Source organism: Sturnus vulgaris, chromosome 7, assembly GCF_052056855.1.
Source record: "Sturnus vulgaris isolate bStuVul1 chromosome 7, bStuVul1.hap1, whole genome shotgun sequence".
Lineage (NCBI taxonomy): Eukaryota > Metazoa > Chordata > Aves > Passeriformes > Sturnidae > Sturnus > Sturnus vulgaris.
In genome coordinates, this window is record NC_142249.1 from 36,288,092 (window position 1) to 36,310,037 (window position 21,946).

The window sequence follows — 21,946 nt, forward strand, 5'->3', positions numbered from 1 at the left end:
CAGATGTAGTGGGGAAGATAAAAAGACACATTTGTTGAACAAATCATTTCTCTGCAGCCAAGTTCAAGTTTTGCCTGTTGTAGTTTCTCAGTGTATTATGACAACAAAAAGTAAAACTCAGCCAGGTATTAATTTTTTTGCTCTTTCCCCCCCCCATTTTTCTTTGATTATTGTCCGTTTAAAAAGCATTTGGATAATGTTGTTAACAAGATGCTTTAACTTACAGCCAGCTCTGAAGTGGTCAGGCAGTTGGATTAGATCATCATTGCAGGGTCCTTCCAAATGAAATATTCTCTTCTCTTCTCTTCTCTTCTCTTCTCTTCTCTTCTCTTCTCTTCTCTTCTCTTCTCTTCTCTTCTCTTCTCTTCTCTTCTCTTCTCTTCTCTTCTCTTCTCTTCTCTTCTCTTCTCTTCTCTTCTCTTCTCTCCTCTCCTCTCCTCTCCTCTCCTCTCCTCTCCTCTCCTCTCCTCTCCTCTCCTCTCCTCTCCTCTCCTCTCCTCTCCTCTCCTCTCCTCTCCTCTCCTCTCCTCTCCTCTCCTCTCCTCTCCTCTCCTCTCCTCTCCTCTCCTCTCCTCTCCTCTCCTCTGACAGACCTACAGGAATGAACGAATTGCAGTGAGAGGGGTTGGGGAGCTGCACCCCTCTGGTATGAAGAGCTGTGTCAGCCCAAAATGTGAAAGGCCCAGTTTTAAGGTGATGGTGCCTGTGCTGGGTTTGAGGAGGGACATCAAATCCTCACCTGGATCACAGGGGAAATTCATGGGGTGCAGCTGTGGGGGAGAGCTTTGCACCCACCCCAGGCTGCCGTAGGTGCCAAGTGCACCCCAAAGCTGTGCTGAGGATGGGGCTGGTTCAGACACACCCAGGGCAGAGACAGCTGTGCTCAGTCCCCCCAGGGCACCCCTAGTTTAAGGGCTGCACTAAGGAGCTGCAGGAGGGAGGGGTGGCTGTGGCAAGGCCCCTCTTCCCTCACAGGGAATCTGCACCCACGGCCACGTATGTGTGCATGCAAAGCTTTGGAAATTTCCATTTTAATAAAAGTAACCTTGGAGGAGCATGAGCAATAACCTGTCTGTTCTTTGGCACTGACAGTTCAGTTGTCCTGAAAAATGAGATTTTGCTATCCCAGCGCAGAGCTCTTGTTATCATCCCCAGCTTACATCAGCGTGCTTTATTAGGAGACGGCAGAAATAATTCTTCAGACATTAAGCAATGTCTTTCTTCTGCTTTTATCAGGCTGGCCATGGCTGATTGCATCGGATCCAGAGGAAAGCCCAATAAACTCCTGGATCTTTGGGCTCAGATATTTGGTCCATCTACAAATGCTAGAAGCTAGGGGAGAAGCTAGGTAGTTTCTGTGCAGCTTTTCCTGCTCCCTCTGCCTCTTTCCAGTTTCCTAGATCTGACTCTAGGACAGTGCTGTATATAGGAGGACACAGGGTAGAATGGACAAGAAGGTGATTTTTCAGAAATAAATATTAAGAATCTGTGGCTGCCCCATTCCTGGAAGGGCTTGAGGCCAGGTTGGATGGGGCTTGGAGCAGCCTGGTCTAAAGGAAAGTGTCCCTGCCTATGGCAGGGTTTGGAATGAAATGATCTTTAAGGTCCCTTCTAACACAACTATTGTCTGTGATGGTCCTATGATGTCAGATAGTGTGCAATCACCTCAATGAACAAACCCCTCAATGTGCCAGGTCTGTGTGTGGCCAGCTCCTCTGCAGGGTGTCACCTTACAGAATGATTCTGGGCTCCATCCTGGCCCTTGTCCTTCTCTGCTGGTTCACAGCCTCTGGCTCAGCACAGCCGTGCCCTGGGCACAGGACTGGGCAGTGCTGCAGCATCCCCAAACCCCAGAGTCCCTGCACCAGGGCAGCACTGAGCACACATCACTCTGAAATCTGGGATTTCGCTCAAAGCTCACTAAATGTGTCCCCAGGGGAAACTAAAGAAGCAAATTAACAGCAGCATCTTTTATTTTCATAATGCACTAAAAAGCACCAGATGCATATAATCTTTATTTTTGGCTCTCTAAACTTAGGCTTTCATATTAAATGGCAACTGGCACTTGGAAAACCCATACTTAATGCTGTACAGAGGGAAAAAAGTGTGGGCCAGATGCACTGAGTTTATTTTCTTTAGACCAGCTTGCACAGCTTTGGTGATACCAATTAATATAGATTTCTAGAACTGCACAGAAAACCAAACACCACTGATCTTGCTGTTCAGCTATGTTTGAACAGCAGTGCTCATCACCAATGCAGAGCCAGGATGGGATTCCTGGGTGGGAGCTGTGGCTGCAGAAGGGACATTTGCTGGGACACTGCAAGCCAGTAGAAGCTGGCTTGATTTGTGGCTGACGGGGTATTCAGGTTTTCATTTTCCTCAAAACACCCCTTGAAAATAAAGTCATAGAAGAAGAGAACCACAGAATGTTTTGGGTTCAAATGGACCTGAAAGACCACCTAGTTCTAAGCTCCCTGCCATGGACAAGCAAGTCATGATTGTTGATTGGAAAGGGCAAAACTGTTGCTGGTCTCCCCCATTCTGCCTATGTGGATTTGGCATCACTCTCTGAAGCACAGAATCATATAATATGGGAGGTACTAAACACTGTGGCATTGCTGTTCCTGGTGAGGTCCTTGGTAAAGGGCTTTGTGTCTCATTCCCTCAAACTGGTGAGGAAATGGTGCTGTGAACAGAGAGAAAAAATTGCAGTGGGTGTTGCCTTCTCACACAGTCGTTGTTCTGGCTGAACAATTTTAACTGTTGGTATGAAATCTTCATTTGAGTAAACTCTCAGCTAAATGTCAAGCTGCAGCCATTCTCTCTGTAACTGTGCCTTTGAAAGCATCGTTATTAATATTACTGGTATTATTTTATATGATTTTTGTCATGTGAACAGCTCATTTCTCCTTGAACAGTTCATTTCTCTAACTCCAGAAGGAAAACATCTTCATTTAACTTTAAAAAAATTCCTTCTTGCTAAACATGTAGAAACAAAGAATAATTTGAGGCACACATAGGGCAAACGTGTGCCTGAACACCAAATCACAATGTGATAGCAGATACGGATCAATGGTTTCATCCACACTTATGTTCCTTGGGATAAAACTGCTCCTAACAGGGCTGCAGAGGGTGCACACAACTTGGAAAATGCTTCCCATTGCTAAAGCTCTGGAAAGTAAGGGATAAGAAGAATATCTGCTGGGCAGGAAAACCAGCTGAAAAAGCCAAGTTATCAGTAATGGAAGAGTTCTACAGGCAAACTGCAAATGATGCTGCCCACATGCCACACACTGAGACAACTATTCCCAGTTTGTGAGGAGCTGCATTTTCTATATTCCATTGGCAGGGCTTCATTTATCACCCCTACTAATTAAGACAGGGGTCGAGCTCTGTGTCTGGATGTTCCCAGGGCAGGGTGGCCGCGCCAGGCGTGTCCTGGGGGACAGCTGGGGACAGAGTGGACGTGGGTATGGCAGGGTTGGAGCTGTCCCTCTGCCTCCCCAGGCAGCTGCTGCCACAGAAGGCTCCAATTCTGCCTGCTCCTTCCCAGGCAGCAAAACCTCACCCGTGACGCTGCCCCGGGGGTGGGACGGCTGGAATTGGGCTGGGAATTGGGCTGGGAATGGGGCTGGACGGGGAGGTGCTGGACAGAAGGGTGGCTGGACTGGGAACACATCCCAGGAACTCAGCAGCATCACTTCCACATCCCTGGGGGGCACAGAACAGCCCAGGTAAGTGCGGCTGCCTGGGAGCAAACCCAAATCCCACTGCAGAGAGCTCACAGCTTTGGCTCACTTTGTTTGCTGGCTTCACGGGGAGGGTTTAAAGGGCTTCATGGTGAGTTTAACGCAGGTTCCAAATCAGGGGCGGATCAAGTGACTGCAGCATGGTGTCCGCTTTCAAAACTCCGCAAACTTTTTAGGGAGCCACGGTTTGATAATCACTGAAGGGAACACGCCCCGAGTGAACATTGTTACCTAACAAGTTTTTGTCAGCCTAGTTCAGAAAACGATCCTTTCCTTCCTTCCCTTTAATAATTTTTAAAGTTAACAATTCAAACAGCAAAAAAACACAGAGTGAAATAAACGGGGCAAATTCCAACAGACAGAAGTGTAATGAAAGAAACGAGACAAATTCCTTGAACTGCACCCAACATGAAAATGAATCTCGGCTGCTCATTAGAGACTGCTGAGCAGGGGAAGTTGGCAAATTAAATAATGGGAAGTAGAGGGAGACACAGAAAAAAGGGTTGATTATCTAAATTTCCTCTTATAAACTGCAAAATATTTTTTCAAGATTGAAGGTAGTAAAAATGTATTAGTGGCAAAAAGCAAAGCCTCCTTATGCACTTAAAGTAAAAAGCAAGGAGTCAGGCATAGCAAAGGATTGGGTAGACACAGAATACACCACTGTGCTTTCAGAGTGGGTTAGCAGTGAGTAATTCTCATCCAAGGTACATCCAGGAGTTTCCTTCCTTACTGTCTCTGGAAAAATTCCCACTTATATTCCCCAGGTTAATTCATATGTTGTTGGGTATTTGAGTGCTGCTCATCTGGTCAAGGAGGGGCTGATAAAGCTCTCCCATCTACTTGTTACTAGTGTTGTACCAGCTTGTTTTTCATTAGTGCTCTTTAAAATGCTTAGTTTTCCTATTTTTTCACTTGAAAGTATCCTTGCTGTGGAGAAGGTGGGGAGTGGGGAGTGTACCAAAGCCAATCTGCCTTGGAGCCAGTATGGGTGGAAAATCAACCTTGGGACCTGCTCCAGAGGCCACCACTGGTCTTTGGGGCTGCCCCAAGGAGAGCAATTAGGCATTGCTAATTGATTATGAATCCTCAGCCATTGCCAATGGCTCTGGTAGCAGCACACGCTGGAGGAGGGGAATTGTTACCAAGATGTCCCTTCCTGCAGGAACCTTTGGGATGTGAGGGTATTTGGCCCATGGGCTGCAAAAACAAAACATGTCATGACATGGATGTTACCTTTGTCACAGGCAGGGAAGGAAAATGGGCAAAGCAGAGCAGCTGATGTTGTCATTGGAAAGGGGGCAGGAGAGGGAGCTGGGCAGCTGCTCAGCATGACAGCTGTCCCTACAAATAGTTCCTAGACATTGTCCCTAGAAATAGTTCTCCATGCAGCAGAAAGAGAATAAAATGATGGTTAGACAATGTAGGTGTATCAGGAAGAAATTGTTCCAAGCCCATCTTTCTGCTTTGCACCATTGGGTATGACATTCTGATAAACAAGTGAGGAAGATGTGGCCTTGATGAGACAGGTATTGGGTGGGTGGAACACTGGATGCACAGTTAGAAAATTTGTCAGAAGTTCACTGCCAGAAAGGGAGGTAATGGCAAATAGGGACCTGAGCCTGTTGCTTTTGTTTCTGTTTATGGTTTAAAGGAGGGGCAAGCCTGTGTTATTTGATGTGCAGCTGGGAGGGACTTGAGCACAACAGGGGCCAGATTTATAATTCAAAGGGACAAGAGAAGCAGTTTGCAAAAAGGCCATGATTTGAATTCCAGTGGTCTTGCTGGTGGGTGAAGGCAGTGGATGCAGGGTCTCAGTGGAGCCAGGGAAGCCATCCTGGCTGTGCTGGGAGCCAGGAAAACCAGCAGCTAGGAGGGATTTGTGCTGCACTTCAGCATCGTTTGGGGTTTGGCTGGACACAGTCCAAAGGGAACTGTAAAAATAACAAGAGGTGGCTGGGATGTAACCTCTGCAGGAAAGCCAGAGAGGATGGTAAGAGACACTGAGGAAATGCGGAACGTCCTTAAACATGGGGCCCCTGAGGAGGGAGAGATTCGCCTCTCTCCTTGCCAATTAGGACAAGATGTGATGAACTTAAACTGCAGTTTAAGAGAGGACAAAGACATCTTTGTGCACTTTTTAAGGTACAGCCTGACACTTCCCTGGTAACACGTTTTGCCTTCCCCACTCCTGATTCTCTGTAAGCCTGGCTTAGTGTAACATCTATTCCAGTAACTCACGTGGCTTTGGTGAATTAGCTACTTAACCCATGGGAATTGTACCATCATCTTCAGAAGAACTAGAAAAATAAAGTGCATTTATAAGGTTCTTATTGTTTTCACTCCACCATCAGCATTCCCTTTAAGAACATCAAAAGATTAAAAAAACAGATAGAGACATCTGCCAGCGTCTCTGGAGAGGAGTGTTGCACTTTCTTCTAATCCAGACCCAGCCTTTGGAGCCTCTCCCTGCCTTCACAAAACAGAGGAATTTTTTGTATTTAAGAACCATCTAAAGACTCTTTTACTGTGTTTAAACAGAGTCCTGTGTCAGCACAGTTAAAAAATGCTGGCACTTGCTCTGCACAGATTAAAGATGATAAATTACCCTTTGCTACTTGGATCCATTTACAGCTTCTATCGCACGATTGTGTAACACTCGGAGGCAGCGGCAGGGCCGGGGAACAAAGTCCGGGTGCAGGCTGGGCTTTCCCCTCCTGAAACTTTTTATTGTTTCTCTGTTCCTGAGAGAAGAGCTGCAGGGAACAGCCTGTCCCCTCCTGCCGCCCAGCATGGCATCACCCATGAAGAATTTGCTTTCGGAGCTGGAAAGATACACTCAGTCATTCCGCGTATTCCTGGAGAGGTCGACCGAGCACCGGAGCATGCAGGAGTTCGTGGAGAAGCAGCTGCCAGACATCATAGCCAGGTAACACCAAGGTGACCATGCTGGGCTGCAGGACAGCCAGGCCAGGTCCCACGGTGCTGCTGGGCTCAGGGAGCTGCTGTCACAGGCAGGTTGGTGTTTCTGCCCCGTCTGACACCGCTTGGCTGGAGTTTCCATTTGCACACAGGGATGGATAGTGGGGCTGCCTATCGAGGAGGAGATAAGGCTGCATTGTTTCCTTGCACACAAATACAGCTGGCCCTGAATCAGCTCTGAAATGCAGCAACAGACACTACCTTCTAGCATCAAACTTGATGGAAAGCAGCTTTTTAAAAGTAAGCTTTTCAGGTAATAATTAGGGTTTCTCTAGGATGGCTGGATCGTGCTCTTGCTTAGCCTGCCAGTGTGTATCCTTTGCTGGACCCCTCACTCTGCAGGCTGGCTTGGCAGCAGGCAGCCAGCACCAAATCCTGGCTTTGGAGAGGGTCTTCTTAGGGCTCAGGGTTTCATGGCTCTGCCAAAGCCTCACTCAGGGATTTTTGGAGCATTACACTCTCCCCTCTCCCTTATCCCTCCCCATTTTGCATAATGCAAAACTTCCACAAATAATTTTTAAGCTGCTGGTCCAGACTCAGAGGGCTCTCTGTTCCTCTGAGCACAGACACAGAGAAGCATGTACTTGCTCTGCTTGTATTCCCTCGTAATAAAAGCAAAATGCCACCTCTACAGATTTCCAACATAATTGGAAATCATGACCATCCAAAGAGAAGAGTTCTGAATCTGATCCCTTCTGCCCACTTGCAGGGCGTGCCTGTGTACACATACATTACATTTGGGTTTTATCCCACAAATTTTAGTCTTAATGGGATCTCCAGTGTCTCACATCATGCATGGAACCCTCTCTACTGGACAGCTCTCCTAAAATGTATAAATAATGTTTTTCAGTATTGGAAATGGGAAGTCTACAATCAATGTTCTAAGTGTTGGTAGTGGAGCAGGTATGTATGGACTTCAATACTGATATGCTTTTTTCCCCCTTTATTTTTTTTTTAATAATAAAGGACTAAAAATTGCAAAAAGAGCAGAATGGGAAATAAGTCTTTCCTTGATAAGTCAGCTCCATGGGACAGGTGGTGTTAGTTGGTGTGTGACCACATAATCTGAAAACAGCTTGTGCCTCCCCACTCTGATTCCTCTATGTCCTCCACAAAAAACTCTCCTTCTACACCATCACTCCTCAAAGGCAGAGAGAAGCTTGAACTGCTCCATAGAGTTTTTTCCCCCCCAAAAAAAAAACAAAACCAGAAAAAAAAGCAAAACAAAACAAAACATAAATAAACCAAACCCAACCCAATCCCAAACAAACCAATGTCTTTGATTCCTCAGAATATTGCATTTTTACCTGCGTTGCAACTATTCTCCCCTGTAACTTTATTGGGGTGATAACTCCCACCACTGCTCATGGCTGAGCTCTGCTTTGCCTGTATTTGCTGTCATCAGCATACAAGCTCCTCCTGGAGCTACTGTCCCCCAAAACACTGGAGCTGAGCATAAGCTCCAGAAGAAATCCAGAAGAAATCACAAATAATAATTTCTTTGAGTGGAAAAACAATACCAGTAAGATAAAGTGATTTCTTTTCATTAAATTCTTACTTAAGTTCCTCCATAATTAAAACCTATGTTTCCTTCTCTGTCCATTAAGTTACCACACTTAAATTTTATATGAACAGTTAATCTAGTTTAAAGACTGTACTCATACCATTGCCAAAGACTAACTTCAGTTTTGTCAGTCTCTCCTCCATGCAGTAATTGTATGTAAATTGTATGTAAATGGTGGGCATTAGTTATAAAACGGACAGTGTCACAGAGCAGGAACATTGTTCTCCAAAGGAAACCATTCTTCTTAAAAAAAAAAAAAAAAAAAAAAAAAAAAAAAAAAGAGAGAGAGAGAAAGAAAGAGCAATGTTTTTAACAGGAGCACTTCACTCAGTGTGGTACTCCACTCCCTGGCCAGAGACAGCCCAGCTTGCTATCAAAGTCACCTTGTGATGTAAAAATTCCCAAATCACCCAAACCCATCTGCTCACTGGTTTGTTCTAACCAGGGGTCGTAGTGAGGCCAGGAGGGAGACAATTCCCAAATTCCTCCAGCTGATCCTGGCTGGTGTGGGAGGGCAGCGATGGAGCTGCTGCCCTGACCCCTGCGTTTCACAAGGAGGAGGCACGGAAGGAGGAAAGCATTTCCTCTCTGCTTTTGCACCTCGGGAGAGAAGAACCCATCAACTTCAGCATCCCATCCCATCCCATCCCATCCCATCCCATCCCATCCCATCCCATCCCATCCCATCCCATCCCATCCCATCCCATCCCATCCCATCCCAACACTGCTCCTGCAGCCGCTGCTTGATTAAATTCACACTCCAGTGCGCAGCACTCTGCACCTTTAAAAGCCATAAAAGTCATCAGCGCTGCTATAAAGTAGCAACTGGGCTATAAACTATCCCGTTACGTAAAATGTTTAATTAGAAACTTAATGGCGAACATAGTGGTAGCCTTTAAAAGGTAATTGTGTTGGAGAGTTTAAATAATTCGGATAGCCTAATTGCCAAATTGTTGATAATGCAAGCTGCCACCGATCTGACTGTAAAATGCCTCGGGACACTTGTTTGCATATAAAAGAGCTAAGTGAAGTCAGTTAAGGCTGTGGATTAAATTATGAATCAAAGGGGTGGGGTTTTTGGTTAAAAACAGTACAAGGGTGATTTGGCCACACAAAAGCAGAAGGGAATATATTAACCTATCTGCATATGGAAATATAAAATTATTATTTTTTTAAATCAGGACCTGCATAGCCTTTTCGAAGAACCAAATCATTTTATGGAAAGTTCGTAAAGCAACTAAAAATCAAACTATTGCAGTAGTTCATTACAAATTCTGTGTTCCCAAATTTTACCATGGCAGACTACAGAGTACAGGAGTTGCTGTGATAGCAAAGCTGCAACTATTTCTGCTGTCTCAGAAATTCAATTTCCCTCCCTCAAACAACATGCTTCCAGAGATGCCATGTGAATGTTGGTGTTGCTGGGTGCTTTAAGAAGGACACATAAATCTGAAAAATGCAACTCTTCCTCACTTTGCATATTATGTCCTCTGGGCACTAATGAGCAATTTAGTGCCCAGTGTTTTCCTTTTGTTCCTCAAATATTCTGCACCATGGAGCTCATGCTGAAGTTGTGGGAGTCCAGGGGCTCTGAAAATGATGAGGGTGGGCAGAGGCTGTGCAGGTCCTCCTTCCACAGCCCCTCAGCAAGGGCCTGTCTGGCCATCAGGGTGGCTTTCCATTCCATAACTTTGCTGAGTGACCTTCCATTCATTACAAAACTTTGTTCATTTGTAGAGAATTTCATAACATGGAGTTTTGTGCAAGCACAAGTAAATCTCAATATTTGCTTGTAACATGACCCCTGGATCTGTTATTCACTGTAGTAACTCTCTGTTTTACTCTTTCTTACCTTAATTTATTCTATTTTTTTTCCACCTAAAATCTATCCAAGCACAATAAGCAGAGGTTGGAGAAAGCTGAGCAAGCCAGCAGGATATTGTCCCTGGATTCATGCCTCAGTCAGAAATATCATCCCTCTGAGTTTCCTACACTGCAGATGGGGTGAGATGGCTGAGAATGATGGAGCTATTTTTAATTTTTGAAATCTTGGATCTACCGGTACACCCATCAATAAAATAATTACAGCTGGCCTGAGCAGTGTTTGGAGATAACTCTTCCTCAACAAAAACATGAAATGCAGTCATCTCTGGGGTATTCTGTAAACAGAGGTTAGCTAAACACAAATGGTATGTGCTCTATTCATCATTCTTTTGGCAAAAGTCACAGGACACTAAAGACAAACAGATACGAATATTGTCTCTGATTCCAGTGTAAACACATATTCCCTTTCCCTCCCCCACATGACCTTGTAACCAGGGAGGTGCCTGGCTAAAAATGCTCCTATCGACTCCTAAGAAATCCTGCCAAGTTTGCTGGTGACTTGGAACCATCAGAACTGGCACCGTGAGAGTTGTGTAGGATCTCCCCCTTGAGGTTAGACCATGTCCAGAAAAAAAGAGGTCAAGAATGACTGTGCCTGGTTTCCCCTTGGCCCTGGTGGTGCCATTTCTCCTTGGAGAAGAGAAATGAAGAGAGTTGGGACTGATATTTACATTTTTCTCAAATCCCAGAGCTCAATCTTCAGTTACAACCTGCTGAGAATACAAAGCAGCTGTGTGGTGCATCTGTACATAAATGGCAGAAATCAATCTGTCAAGCTGGGGATGTCATGGTTGGGGAGATTTCCTTTGCCTGAGCTTTGGTTTCATTCTCTGTTTTGTGTCTCCTGCTTCTTTAGGTGAGATGGACTTGCAGATCCTCTCAAAAATACGAGCCAGATATCCTGGGGTCACCATCAACAACGAGGTGATAGAGCCAAGTGCTAGCCAAATCTCCAAGTACAAAGGTATTTTTACATTAAATAAATTAAATTTACATTAAATAAATTAAATGTACATTAATTTACGTGCATTAAAAAGTGTTGAAAGGTGGATGACTCTATGCTCAAATGCCTTCTTGTCAGAATTGCCTCTTAAAAGTTAAAAATTTCAAAATTTCATGCTTTTTTGCCATCATTGCGTCTCAACATTGTTCACTCTCATTAAAATCTTAGTCTCTCACACTGTAAAGAAACTCTGCATGGCAAATGCTTGGCTAAACAGACTTTAAAAGCTAAACAAGATGGAAGTGATGGGTGATTGTATGGGAATGGAATGAAATCCCTGCATTTCAGAAAGTTTTTCTACTTCAGCTTGTGTTGAATCAGGATCCTTCCTCAGCATCAAAGGGAAAATTTTAGTGTCTCATGGTGATTCTCTCACATCTTAAAAATCGTTTCCAACAAATAACTAAACCTCACAGTGGGGCACTAAATTAGTTACCAGGCTTTGAATTAGAAAACATGGAAAGGAAAGCAGGAGTGATAGGAAAGATTTTGCCATGTGCTCTGGGGCTCAGAGCTTCTTTCCTTCCCCCAGCCCAAAGTCCAAGCAGCATTCATGAAGGAAAAGGAAACATCTTCCCAGGAGGATTGAGTGTTCACAAGGGTACTTTGATCAAATTGCCCTACAAAGTGAGCACTAAATAGCAAAGCACAGTTCGATTATCACCGGATTAGCCAGGATTCACCTGGCAGGTGATGGAGGTGTTGAGGGAGGTGACACCTGGCCCCAGAGCTGCTGTGAATGGATGTGGCAGCAATGAATGAAACTCATCCAGCTCTTGCTGGAAATGCTCCAAACCATAGTAAACACCAGGCTGTAAAACCACACTGTAAATCTCCAATCTTGCTCTTGCTTAAGTCCTTAAAAATGAAGCATTCCCAGTGTGAATCAGCTTGTGGAAGTCAAAGGGGGGAAAAAAAAGCAACAATCCCCTTCTCTCTGAAGTGAGGTAGCTCAGAATCACTGGAGGCGCCAAAGGCTCCCAGGAAAAACCTAATTTTTAATATCTCTCTCAATTTAACACAGACTTGATTTTTTAAAAGATGCCTTGTGCAAAATCCCCAGAGCTTTTACATTGCTGCAGGCTGAAATGGTGAAGGGTGAGCAACACAGCAGCTTCTCTAAGATAGTTTGTGCACTTAAACAAAGAATTTTTGTCCTGTCTGGTCTACACTGGACTGGATTTGCTCTGAATCTTCCCAGTGGTCCCACCATCTACCACCAATTAACTGGCAGTCCTATTCTACTGCAGTGAGATTCTTTCCAGAATAAAGTTAAAGAAAATATAAAATGTTGTCCTTATTTTAAGTTTTAAGCTAAACTAGATATTAAATATTCATCTGAATTTCTTTCTTTAAACTCTCTTATTTGGTAATTAATCATGTCCCCAGTAGCTACCACTAATTAGGTTTCTGAGGCCTAAGATTTTCTGTAGAGAATTAGAAACATTATGCTCACCTCTGAGGATTCAGTGGTTATGTTTTCTGCCTCACCAAATGCTTCCTCCGTGGGAAGGGGAAGCCAAGCTCACGAGAGAAGCTCCCTGCTGGGATGTGCAGTGATGACAAACTCAGGTTTCCCTTAGGCTGTGGCATGTGGTGGAGGCTTTCCTCAAAGCCTCATGGACAGGCTGTCCTTCCTTCATTCCTGCTGGAATCCCTTGGTGGCCATGTCTGGAGTGTTGGTGGCCCCACAGCTGAGCTGCATCACCAGTGCACAGCTGCAGGCAGCCATCAGGTACACAACCAGCTTCTGAGTGGGAAAAGAATCTGGGCTGAACCCAGGGGAAAAGGGAGGAAAGCTTTTCATAATGGCTTCAGATGAATATTTAGGCAGAAATTTACCATAATCCCATAACGAATTTGCACTTCCTAGAATTTAGACTTCAAAGGCCCAGCCTGGAAAGCAATTCAGTTTTCTTCCCAGCTCCTCCTTGCAGGCAGACCAACAATTAAACTGAACCAGATTGCCCCAGATTATTGGTGGGGGGACAGGAGCTGCTTCTGAGTTTAGAACAGTAAATTAAATCTGAACTGCCAGCTCTGGGGCCACTGACTGATAAATGGAAGCTAACAGAGTAACAGTGGCAGCATCTGAAAGGGGTGGCCCATTTCCAGCCACAGAAGAGAGGAGATAAGCACTGATGGAGCATTTCTCATCTGCCTGATGGGGAAGTGTCCAAATCAGAGCCCAGAAGGAGAAGCATTGTTGTCAGTGGTGTAAAGGCACTGGTCTTAGCAAACTGTGTTGTTCTGAACATGTGTTCTGTAGCTAAGGCTCAGCCTGCCTTTGGGCCATGTAAGTTTTAAATTGATGCTAACTCCAGTGAAGCACAGGAACTGAATCAAGGCCTGCTTTGTCCTGGAGCAATCCCGAGCACAGACAGTGAGATGAGCTCCATATGCCAGCAGATGGACATTAGTATTCCAGCATCCCCTACATTATGAAATTATTTCTCAGTTTTGCTCCCATAAAAACAAAGGAAATGCAGCAATGAGCCAGGCCCACTTATTCTTTGAATTCACTTCTCCAAATTTCTGTTTTCCTCAGTTGCTATGTGCATTGTATTGAGGTCTGAAGATATGCCATGTGTCACTCCTTAAAGCTCTTTGCTTTAAAACACTGTCATCTCTTTTTCCTGAAGCAGCTGGTCAGAACTCTGGGCTTCTGAAAAATTGTTTCAACACAGAAGCAGCTGAATGTCAAGAGATGGGTCCTTGCTTTTGGAACAAAGCTCCTTCTCTCTCCTACCATCCCAGTTACACACATTTAGAAGAAGATATTCACTTTCTCTGCCCTTCTCAACCTTTTAATTGTGCTTCTCTTCTCAAGAAACTCCTGCTTTGATCCATCCTTGAGCACCTGTTTTTATGTGGGGAAAATCCTCCACCATGGCCTGACTCCTGCTCAGCCATGTGGGTTTTGTGTGGCACAAAGGTGCTGGGGCCATCAGTCCTTCTATTCACCAAGACATGTGCTGCTCATGGTCTCATAACAATTCATCCCAGTCAACATCTTTTAATTCAGCTTGAGCCAGTCATGGGGAAGAAATTACCTTTTATTTTTAGCTCAGGTAACCACCAGAGGAGCCCAAATGTGGGAGCAAAGGGAAAAGCATCAGACTCTCTTAAGATTTTGTCCTATTAAGCCCTCTACAACCTTCTCCTCACATATGGGCTCAAGGTTTTAGATATTCCACTGTTGTGTCGTCCTGGTACCCAAACTCTCGACCTAAATACGGGTTTTGGATGTATTAAAGCTCTAAGCAGAAATCAGCCATGTATTTGCAATTGAGATAACTCTGTCCTGCCTTCTTCTCTATTTTAGAGCATGTGGCTCAGGCATCAAACCTCGAGAACATAAAGTTTACCTGGCACAAGGAGACAGCTAATGAATACGAAAGTCGAATGAATGCAGAAAAGAAGACTAAAAAATGGGACTTCATTCACATGATCCAGGTAAGGTGTCTCTTCGAAGTAAATGTTGTCAGACTCAGCTGTTAAAAGTATGCATGAAGTATGTGACCTCATTATCCACTCGTAGGGGAAGAAAGGTGAGTTTACTTCCCAGTAATTTGAAGTGCTTTAGCATAAATGAACTGCAAAAATGAAAAGCAGCTTTGAGCACAGTAGTCCTATTAACCAGGCTGTGGGTGGCAGTCAACTAAGAATACATTTTAGCTAGTGTCTTCAGAAGCTCATTGTCCTCTCCATGAAATTGCCTTTGTATTTCCAAGTTCACTGAAGCCTTCACTGAAGAAAGGCAAACCTCTTTATCTCAGGTTGATGAATGAGCATGTGCTCAGTCCTGGCAGTGCCAGGGAGCAGGCAGGGCACGACAGCCCCGAGCCTGCAGTGTGAGCCCACTGCCCACACCTTCCTAAGGTGCCTCACTGTCCCTGCTTTTCTGTCAGGACTGTCCCCTTTGGTTCCTGTTAACAGTGGCACCAGTTATAATAGTCACCAGGATGGCACTGCGTGTCTCTAAGCATCTCTCTGCTTTTTCCAGATGCTCTATTATGTGAAAGATATCCCAGCGACTCTCCGGTATTTCCACAGCCTCCTGGAATCGCAGGCAAAGCTCCTCATTATCCTGGTGTCAGGTGAGAGCTGCTCCACCTGCACTGCTCAGTCAGGAAAGGGCTGTGAGGACCTTTGGGGTTCCTGTGTGTAGCACAGGCCATCCCCTGAAACCTGCACACTGTGTCTGCGTGGGTAGTAAGACCAGAACCCCCAATGTCATGGGCACAAAACATCTTTGTCTGCCCTTCCCCATCCTACAGCCTGTCCAGGGATGGGTGGCAGCAGGGGCCCCGCAGCAGGAGAGGCTCCATCCTGCAGCTCTCACTCACAGGAGCCCCTGCAGCCTCTGCTGTTTGTTGGAAAAGCCTCTCCAGGCTGGGCACTGCATTTCTCTCTCCCAGAGACTTGTGGCATTAAGCAAACGGCTACAGCAGGGCTCGGGAGTGCCATACAGCAGGTGTTGGAGCACATATGGTTCATTTTCTTTTCCAACTGCCCATTTCCTTAATATCATCATTTTGGGGACAAAACAGCGTTCTCAGGCTGTTTTAGATCTCGGAGATGCTCTGTGGTCAATCCAGCAGGAAAATGTTGGAGCAGAGTAAACAACAACCTTTTAATACTGTGGGCAAGGTATGCCAGAGACAGTGTGATGGCAGAGTATAATTTGACTCTAGAAAGCCTTTAATTTGCCTCAAAAGCTATGGAAATTTCAGCTGTGTAAACAGTCACATCTAACAACTCTGAAAGGTATGTTAAGCATTATTTGTTCAGAGGTTTAAGCTTAATTTCTCACTGTCTGCAAACGTGATGAAGTGCCTTTTTATATTGTTCATGAAGGATCCTCTATGAAGTGGCACTTCTGACCTGAATTTATTGAACTACTTTTTTTCCCCAAATGTTTTTGGTCTGAAGTGTTTTCAAAGCAGTTTACAGCAAGAAATCTGCATTTAAAATTATTTTTAAAACCTGTTCATATTCTTTGGCTGAGCAAGAATAGATCGTAATATCAGACTATTGCTGATTACCTGCATATAGTTAATTAAAACTCTTTTCCAGTTGCTTAACCTGTCCCTTTGGATATTCATAAAATGTGAATACAGGAAATAATGTGTGCTTATTCAAAATTAAAATGATTAAAGTTCTGAGTTCATGAAAAGTATTTGAAGTCCTCTCTGGGCCAGATGAGTGTGTTTTCTGATGGAGCAGAAATTGCTAGGGGCAACAAAAAAGTGGGAGAGAGGAGCAGGACCCAGAATAGCAGAGAGGAAAGGAAGGGGAAAACCTTAAGGAAAACAAGCGGGTAGAGAGGGGAAGAAAGAAGTGCCATGAAAATGAGCGCTGAAGCAAAAGGAGTTACTGAAAGACCGTCAGAACAAAGCTCATTTCACAAAAGGTAATGTCATCTCCAACGCAAACACATCAGGGTGTGTTAATGTTAATTAAAGGCCAGCCTGGGAGCAGGGCTGGTGGGGAGGGCTGGGGTCAGTCGGTGCAGGCTGCAATTCCCCCTGCTCCAGGAGAGCAGGATGTGCAGGGCTGTGGATGTGCTGCCACCTCCTCGCAAACAAAAGCAGTGCCATATGCTGAGCCTTCCCAGAGCCATTAGAATAATGCTGCGTTCAGGTAGGGGATAATTGCTCGGCTCAGAGATGGCTCTGAGTCACACAACACTGACACCAGCACATTTCCTGCAATTAGTGCTCTGCATTCAATTTCCACCAGGTGAAAGAAAATATTGTAGCCTCTCTTCTAAACACCAAACTGTTTATTTGACTATAAGTAACTGTTTGCAGATAAAACAACTACTAGGTTTTACTACCTAGGGAGAATTATTGTTGTAACTTTCAAGAGCTGCTCATTAGGCTCAAAGTTATTTTTGTCCTGTCCAGTCTGAATAGTCCTTCTAAAAATGATTTACAGTAGAAGTACCGAATCAGAGATCGAGCCTGGGGGAAAATAAAGATGTAAAGATGTATGTGGAGACTTTTGAACTTACCCAGCTGGTTTGCTTTATAAAATGTCTCTTGAGAAGAGGTACACAAGTGTGAACTGCTCTGGCCCCAGCTGGAGGCTCAAGGAGGGATGCTGGAGCTCCAGGTGCCCAGCCACTCCTGCAGCCCCCAAACCTGAGGAGCAGGAGCAGGGAGGACAGCCCTGGAAAGATCCCACTTGCAATGACGCCAACTGCTAAAAAGACCTAGACAATCAAAACTTCTTTCAAATAGTGTTTTTCCTGAACTCTGAGTGTTTATCTGGTGGTTTATCTCTTAGGAAAGAGTGGCTGGGAAACGCTGTGGAGGAAGTATTCATCTTCCTTCCCCTTGGAAGGCTTTTGCTCTTTTATTTCCTCTGCTGATTTGCCAAGAATGCTGGATTCAACTGGGATGAAGTACAAGGTCTATGAGCTCCCATCCCACCTGGACATAACAAGCTGCTTTATTGAAGGGGACAAAGATGGGGAGCTCTTGCTGGATTTCCTGACAGAAACAATTGACTTTACTAAAACTGCCCCTCCTGAACTAAAGCGTCAGGTAATGGAAGAGTTAAGAAAGCCTGGATGCAGTGAAATCAGAGATGGAAAGGTGTTTTTCAATAGTAGCCTGGGTGTAATAGTGGTTGAGCCATGAGTTAACTTCTTCTTGATCTAAAGCAAAGAGATACAAAGTATTAACAGCTGAAATGCATTTTTTTCATCTTTTTAAAATGGCTTCATTTACTTCAGCACTGATAATAATTTTTGGAGCTTGTTAAGAAAGCAGTATTAACATCTGTTGTTTTAAGCAAGCTTTAATACTTGATTAATTCTACACTAATCTATGAATGTGCTGCTCACTAGGCAGTAAGTTGTGCTTTATCATACAGATGTTGTGTAATCAGCTATAACTCAGACATCCACTCAGGCACTGCAGAAACCTAACCATTTCCTGAGGAGTAATCCAGAACTACATGTGGTTCCACCATCTTCATTCAACAACTCTCTACAGCTCAAATAAGCAAATTGCAATTTCTTGGTGCAGCTGACAGGAGTGCAGGTTCAGAATGACCAGCCATTGGGTGGGTCTTGGATGGGATTTCTTGAGCTTGTGACTTCAAGATCTCATACCTGTAGCTACTGTGAAAGTGGCTTCACACTTGCATGTTCAGTGGTTGCCTGCTCCTGCCTCTGCAGGCATCTCCATATAATGGCACTGCTTCCCCTGTCTGTATTTCTGCTTTATGATCTGCAGAGCTATTTTTGTGGCAGGGCCATGATGGCACTGGGAGAGGGGAGCAAGGGAAGATGGTTGAGACACAGGTTTGGTAACAACCCTCCTGGAGAGGTGGATTTCAGTGGTGAGCCCTGATGCAAAGTCTTTGTTAGGAATCAGCTTCAGCAGTTACACAGAGCTTTTTTTTTTGTTTTTAATTAACCATGCAATGTTTCTGGTCCCAGCTTTCCCCTGGCCTGGCAGCTTTGTAACAATAAAAATGTAAAAATAAACTCTGATACCAAAATGACCCGTTCCAGTAGCATTTGTTTATTCATTTTCAAGGCATTGTGTTAGGTAAATCTGTTCACTATACAGGGTATTCAGCAAGAAGGGGTTTCACCTCCCCACCCTCTTCTCCATGTGAGGCTGTTGTGGTTGATGCATTTGTTTTGCTAAATGATTTTATAGTTTTCAGAACTGCTTTCTCTCTACAAGGCACAATACATAGTGGGATACAATAGAGTCGCTTGAATGGATTTAACAGCCTGAATACTCAATTTATCCCCTGAGACAGGTGTGATTTCTGCCATTGAAATAATTTGATTCAGTGTTGAAATGGTTTACTTTAGGTAATACTTTAGCTGCAAGGATTTGTGTTTTATTTTTGCACACACATTTCTGATACAATATAGATTATTAATGATTTAAAGTGATTTCAAGAGATCATATTGGGAATAATAGCTGTTTATATTTATTTTAGGGCAAGTTATTTGAAACACAAACTTCTCCTGGTGCTCAAATGTTATTTCTGGTGGATTTTAGACTGTTTCTGTGCTAATCCTGTGTTGGACAGAACAAAATCTATTACCACTTTAGCCAGTTCTATGCACAGGCTCCTGCATTAGAAGACCTCAGTATATCTGTGAGCTGCTGTGGTCACACGCCAGAGCAGGAAAGAAAGAAAATCTGTCATTAGAACAGATTGCTGCATGCATTTCTAATGGGAAACAAATTAAAGTTACATTTATTTTCGTGGCTCTTTTGGGTTGTCAGTGACCTTTTCTAAATGGTGCTTGCAAAGCAGGTGACTGCTGAATATTGCCACATCAACCCTGTCAGGGGTGAGGTATCTCAGGGAGCCACAGAAATGCCAGAACAAAACCAAAAAACCACTAATACAGCATCAAAATCCAGCAATAAGATGCCCTTGCAGATGCAGATCCTGCTGTTTTATTGTCTATCAGACTTAAAAAAAGGAAAAAGAAACAACAAAATGGGAAAAATGGGTTTTAGCAGTTTTGGAAGTGGTTTGTTCGGAAAATGTGAGAGAGAGCTGGAAAGACAAGAAGCAGCAGAATTGATCTGGAGAGAACAGAGGAGGATTTGACCCCCCACACACATACAAATATTCAGCGTGAATGCATGGAGAGCTTCTTTCCCTGTTTTGCTTCTGAGGAGAATTTCATTAAAAACTGGGGTGGAGAAATACAGTAAACTCCATTCTCCATCTTGCAACAGATTGTGTTAAGGGGTTGGGGGAAAACTGAATCAGCAGAGCACCCTTAAGGGATAAATTAGTTTTAATTTTAAATTTGTAACACACTCAAACATTTTCAAGAAGCAAGTATGTTAAGTATTATTTAGAAGGAAGTGAATGTGGGGAAGCACAATTTTATGCTCATTTTACCATAAAAACCGAAGGACATTTTGTAAATCTCTCAAACAACTTCCTAATAGAGTGGGGAACCACATTTTCATGCAAGAATCATCCTTAATTGTACAGTGAGACACTGTTGTTCCACACCAGAGTTGGGAAGTACAGTTTGTCCATGGACTGGGATTTGCACAGCAGTCTGTGCCAGGACCTCATCACCCTCAGGAATTTCTTCTTAATCTCGAATCTAAACCTGCCCTCTGTCAGTTTGAAGCCATTCCCTTTATGCTCTCACTAACAATCTTGTAAAAAGGTCAAACCCCAATCCCATGTTTTCCTGGCTTGCACCCCTAAAAATTAATTTGTAGGCTTTCCACAGAGGTTCATTGAAAGCAATGGTATTGAACCAGCACAATAGTGATTGGATCAAGTCGGGCTTCAGGATACCTATATTAAAAATACCAGAAATGATCCTGAAAGCTCTTCCTGCCTGGGTGCCCCTTTCTGGCTAAATACATGTTTTAGATATGAAATGTGATGGTGGTGATATGAAATGCAATCCTCAAAATTCTATCTCTGTGTTTTTCTCAAAGATGGCTCTCAGCAGTGCTTGTTTTTAAATTGGGAGACATTCCTTTTTCTTTTCATTTCATGAGCACATAAACCTGGAATATAGAGATTCTAATGCAGGTACAGGAGAAAAAGCTGGAAGGAGGGAAATAGGGAGAAGGAGGAAGAGAAGGGAGTCTTTTGAAACAACAGGCAAACACCTGGGCCTGTGTCCCTCTGATAAGTGTGAGCTTGTGGCTCTGATGCTGTGTCAGGTGATTATTTCCCAAAGGAATTCCCGAGGGAGGTTTGCTGTGCAGGGAAGGGAATAACCTGATGTCCATGAGTGAGGCAGGGCTTTGGAGAGATGCCTCAAAGGCTGGGGGGAACCACACTGGGGGAGGAAAAGGCTGACCCCCTCCAAAGAGCCCAGGCTTCCTGCACATAACCCTCCACATCAAACACATCTGCCCACGCATCTTCAGGAGTGTTGCTTTAAATCATACATAGAAAAATATTCTCACTGCTCCGTTAATTACCACAGCAAATTGAACAAATGCACTCACAGCTCGGCTGCTGTCACCATTCCTGCATTGGGGTAATTCATGCTTGCAGCCCATGATAGGATTTTTAATGTCATTACACAGTAGGGCAAAGTCTTCATTTTTAATAAAAATACAAATGCTATAATGAAACAGATTAATATCTAATTTTACATCTTCATTTACATGATGTGCAAAATTATCTTAACTATTTGTTATGGATGGAGTGGCTTTCCACCAATTTAGGCTTTTTTTTTTTCATACTGGAGAATGTTAACAGAAATTGTAGCATAAATCATTGCCTTGTAGAGTACCAGAAGGCGCATATAAAAACCCATATCTTTACTGCACATATTTCCCATTAACCATAATCTATTAGTAATTGAAGTTCATTACAAATTCTTGTAGACTTTATTGCTATCATGCTGCATGACATAGTGAACCTGGCTTGCATAACAAGAAGTCCTTGCTGGGAAATATCCTATTAACAATGACAGTGCATTTGTCATTGTGATAATAAATCCAAAGCTGCCTGTAGATTATAAATTATTGCAGCGCCATTTCCACTGTTGTAGTTTAAAAGTTTTGTCAGCACTTCCATTTTGCCCCTGCTTTACGGGCAGTTATAACTTGACCATAAAAATCTGCAGCAAGCTGAATTCTGTCTTGCAAGGTCTCACTCTCAGAGAGTGTTTCTTTCCCCAGTGAAATTCATATTTCATCCGTATGAAAACCTTTGAGCCAGAAGCTGTGTTTGTGACAGATTTTTAGGTTCTGCATTTGCACAGATTTTAATTGGAAA

General features: G+C 43.8%; 1 protein-coding gene across 1 annotated transcript; it reads left to right on the forward strand.

The window, feature by feature from the left end:
• The first annotated feature begins 3,605 nt into the window (after positions 1 to 3,605).
• LOC106849897 (histamine N-methyltransferase-like) lies at positions 3,606 to 18,706 on the forward strand. Its single transcript, XM_014870803.2, has 7 exons — positions 3,606 to 3,737; positions 6,507 to 6,681; positions 7,585 to 7,637; positions 11,039 to 11,146; positions 14,511 to 14,641; positions 15,192 to 15,285; positions 17,480 to 18,706. The coding sequence occupies exons 1-7, from the start codon at positions 3,629 to 3,631 to the stop codon at positions 17,833 to 17,835; spliced, it is 1,026 nt and encodes a 341-aa protein (XP_014726289.2). The 5' UTR covers positions 3,606 to 3,628; the 3' UTR covers positions 17,836 to 18,706.
• Positions 18,707 to 21,946: the final 3,240 nt, after the last annotated feature.

Coding starts and splice junctions, on each gene's coding strand:
- LOC106849897 (XM_014870803.2), top strand. CDS start 3,629: ATGGGGCTGGACGGGGAGGTGCTGGACAGAAGGGTGGCTGGACTGGGA. Junction 3,738..6,506: donor GGGGGCACAGAACAGCCCAG/GTAAGTGCGGCT, acceptor TCCTGAGAGAAG/AGCTGCAGGGAACAGCCTGT. Junction 6,682..7,584: donor CTGCCAGACATCATAGCCAG/GTAACACCAAGG, acceptor AATGTTTTTCAG/TATTGGAAATGGGAAGTCTA.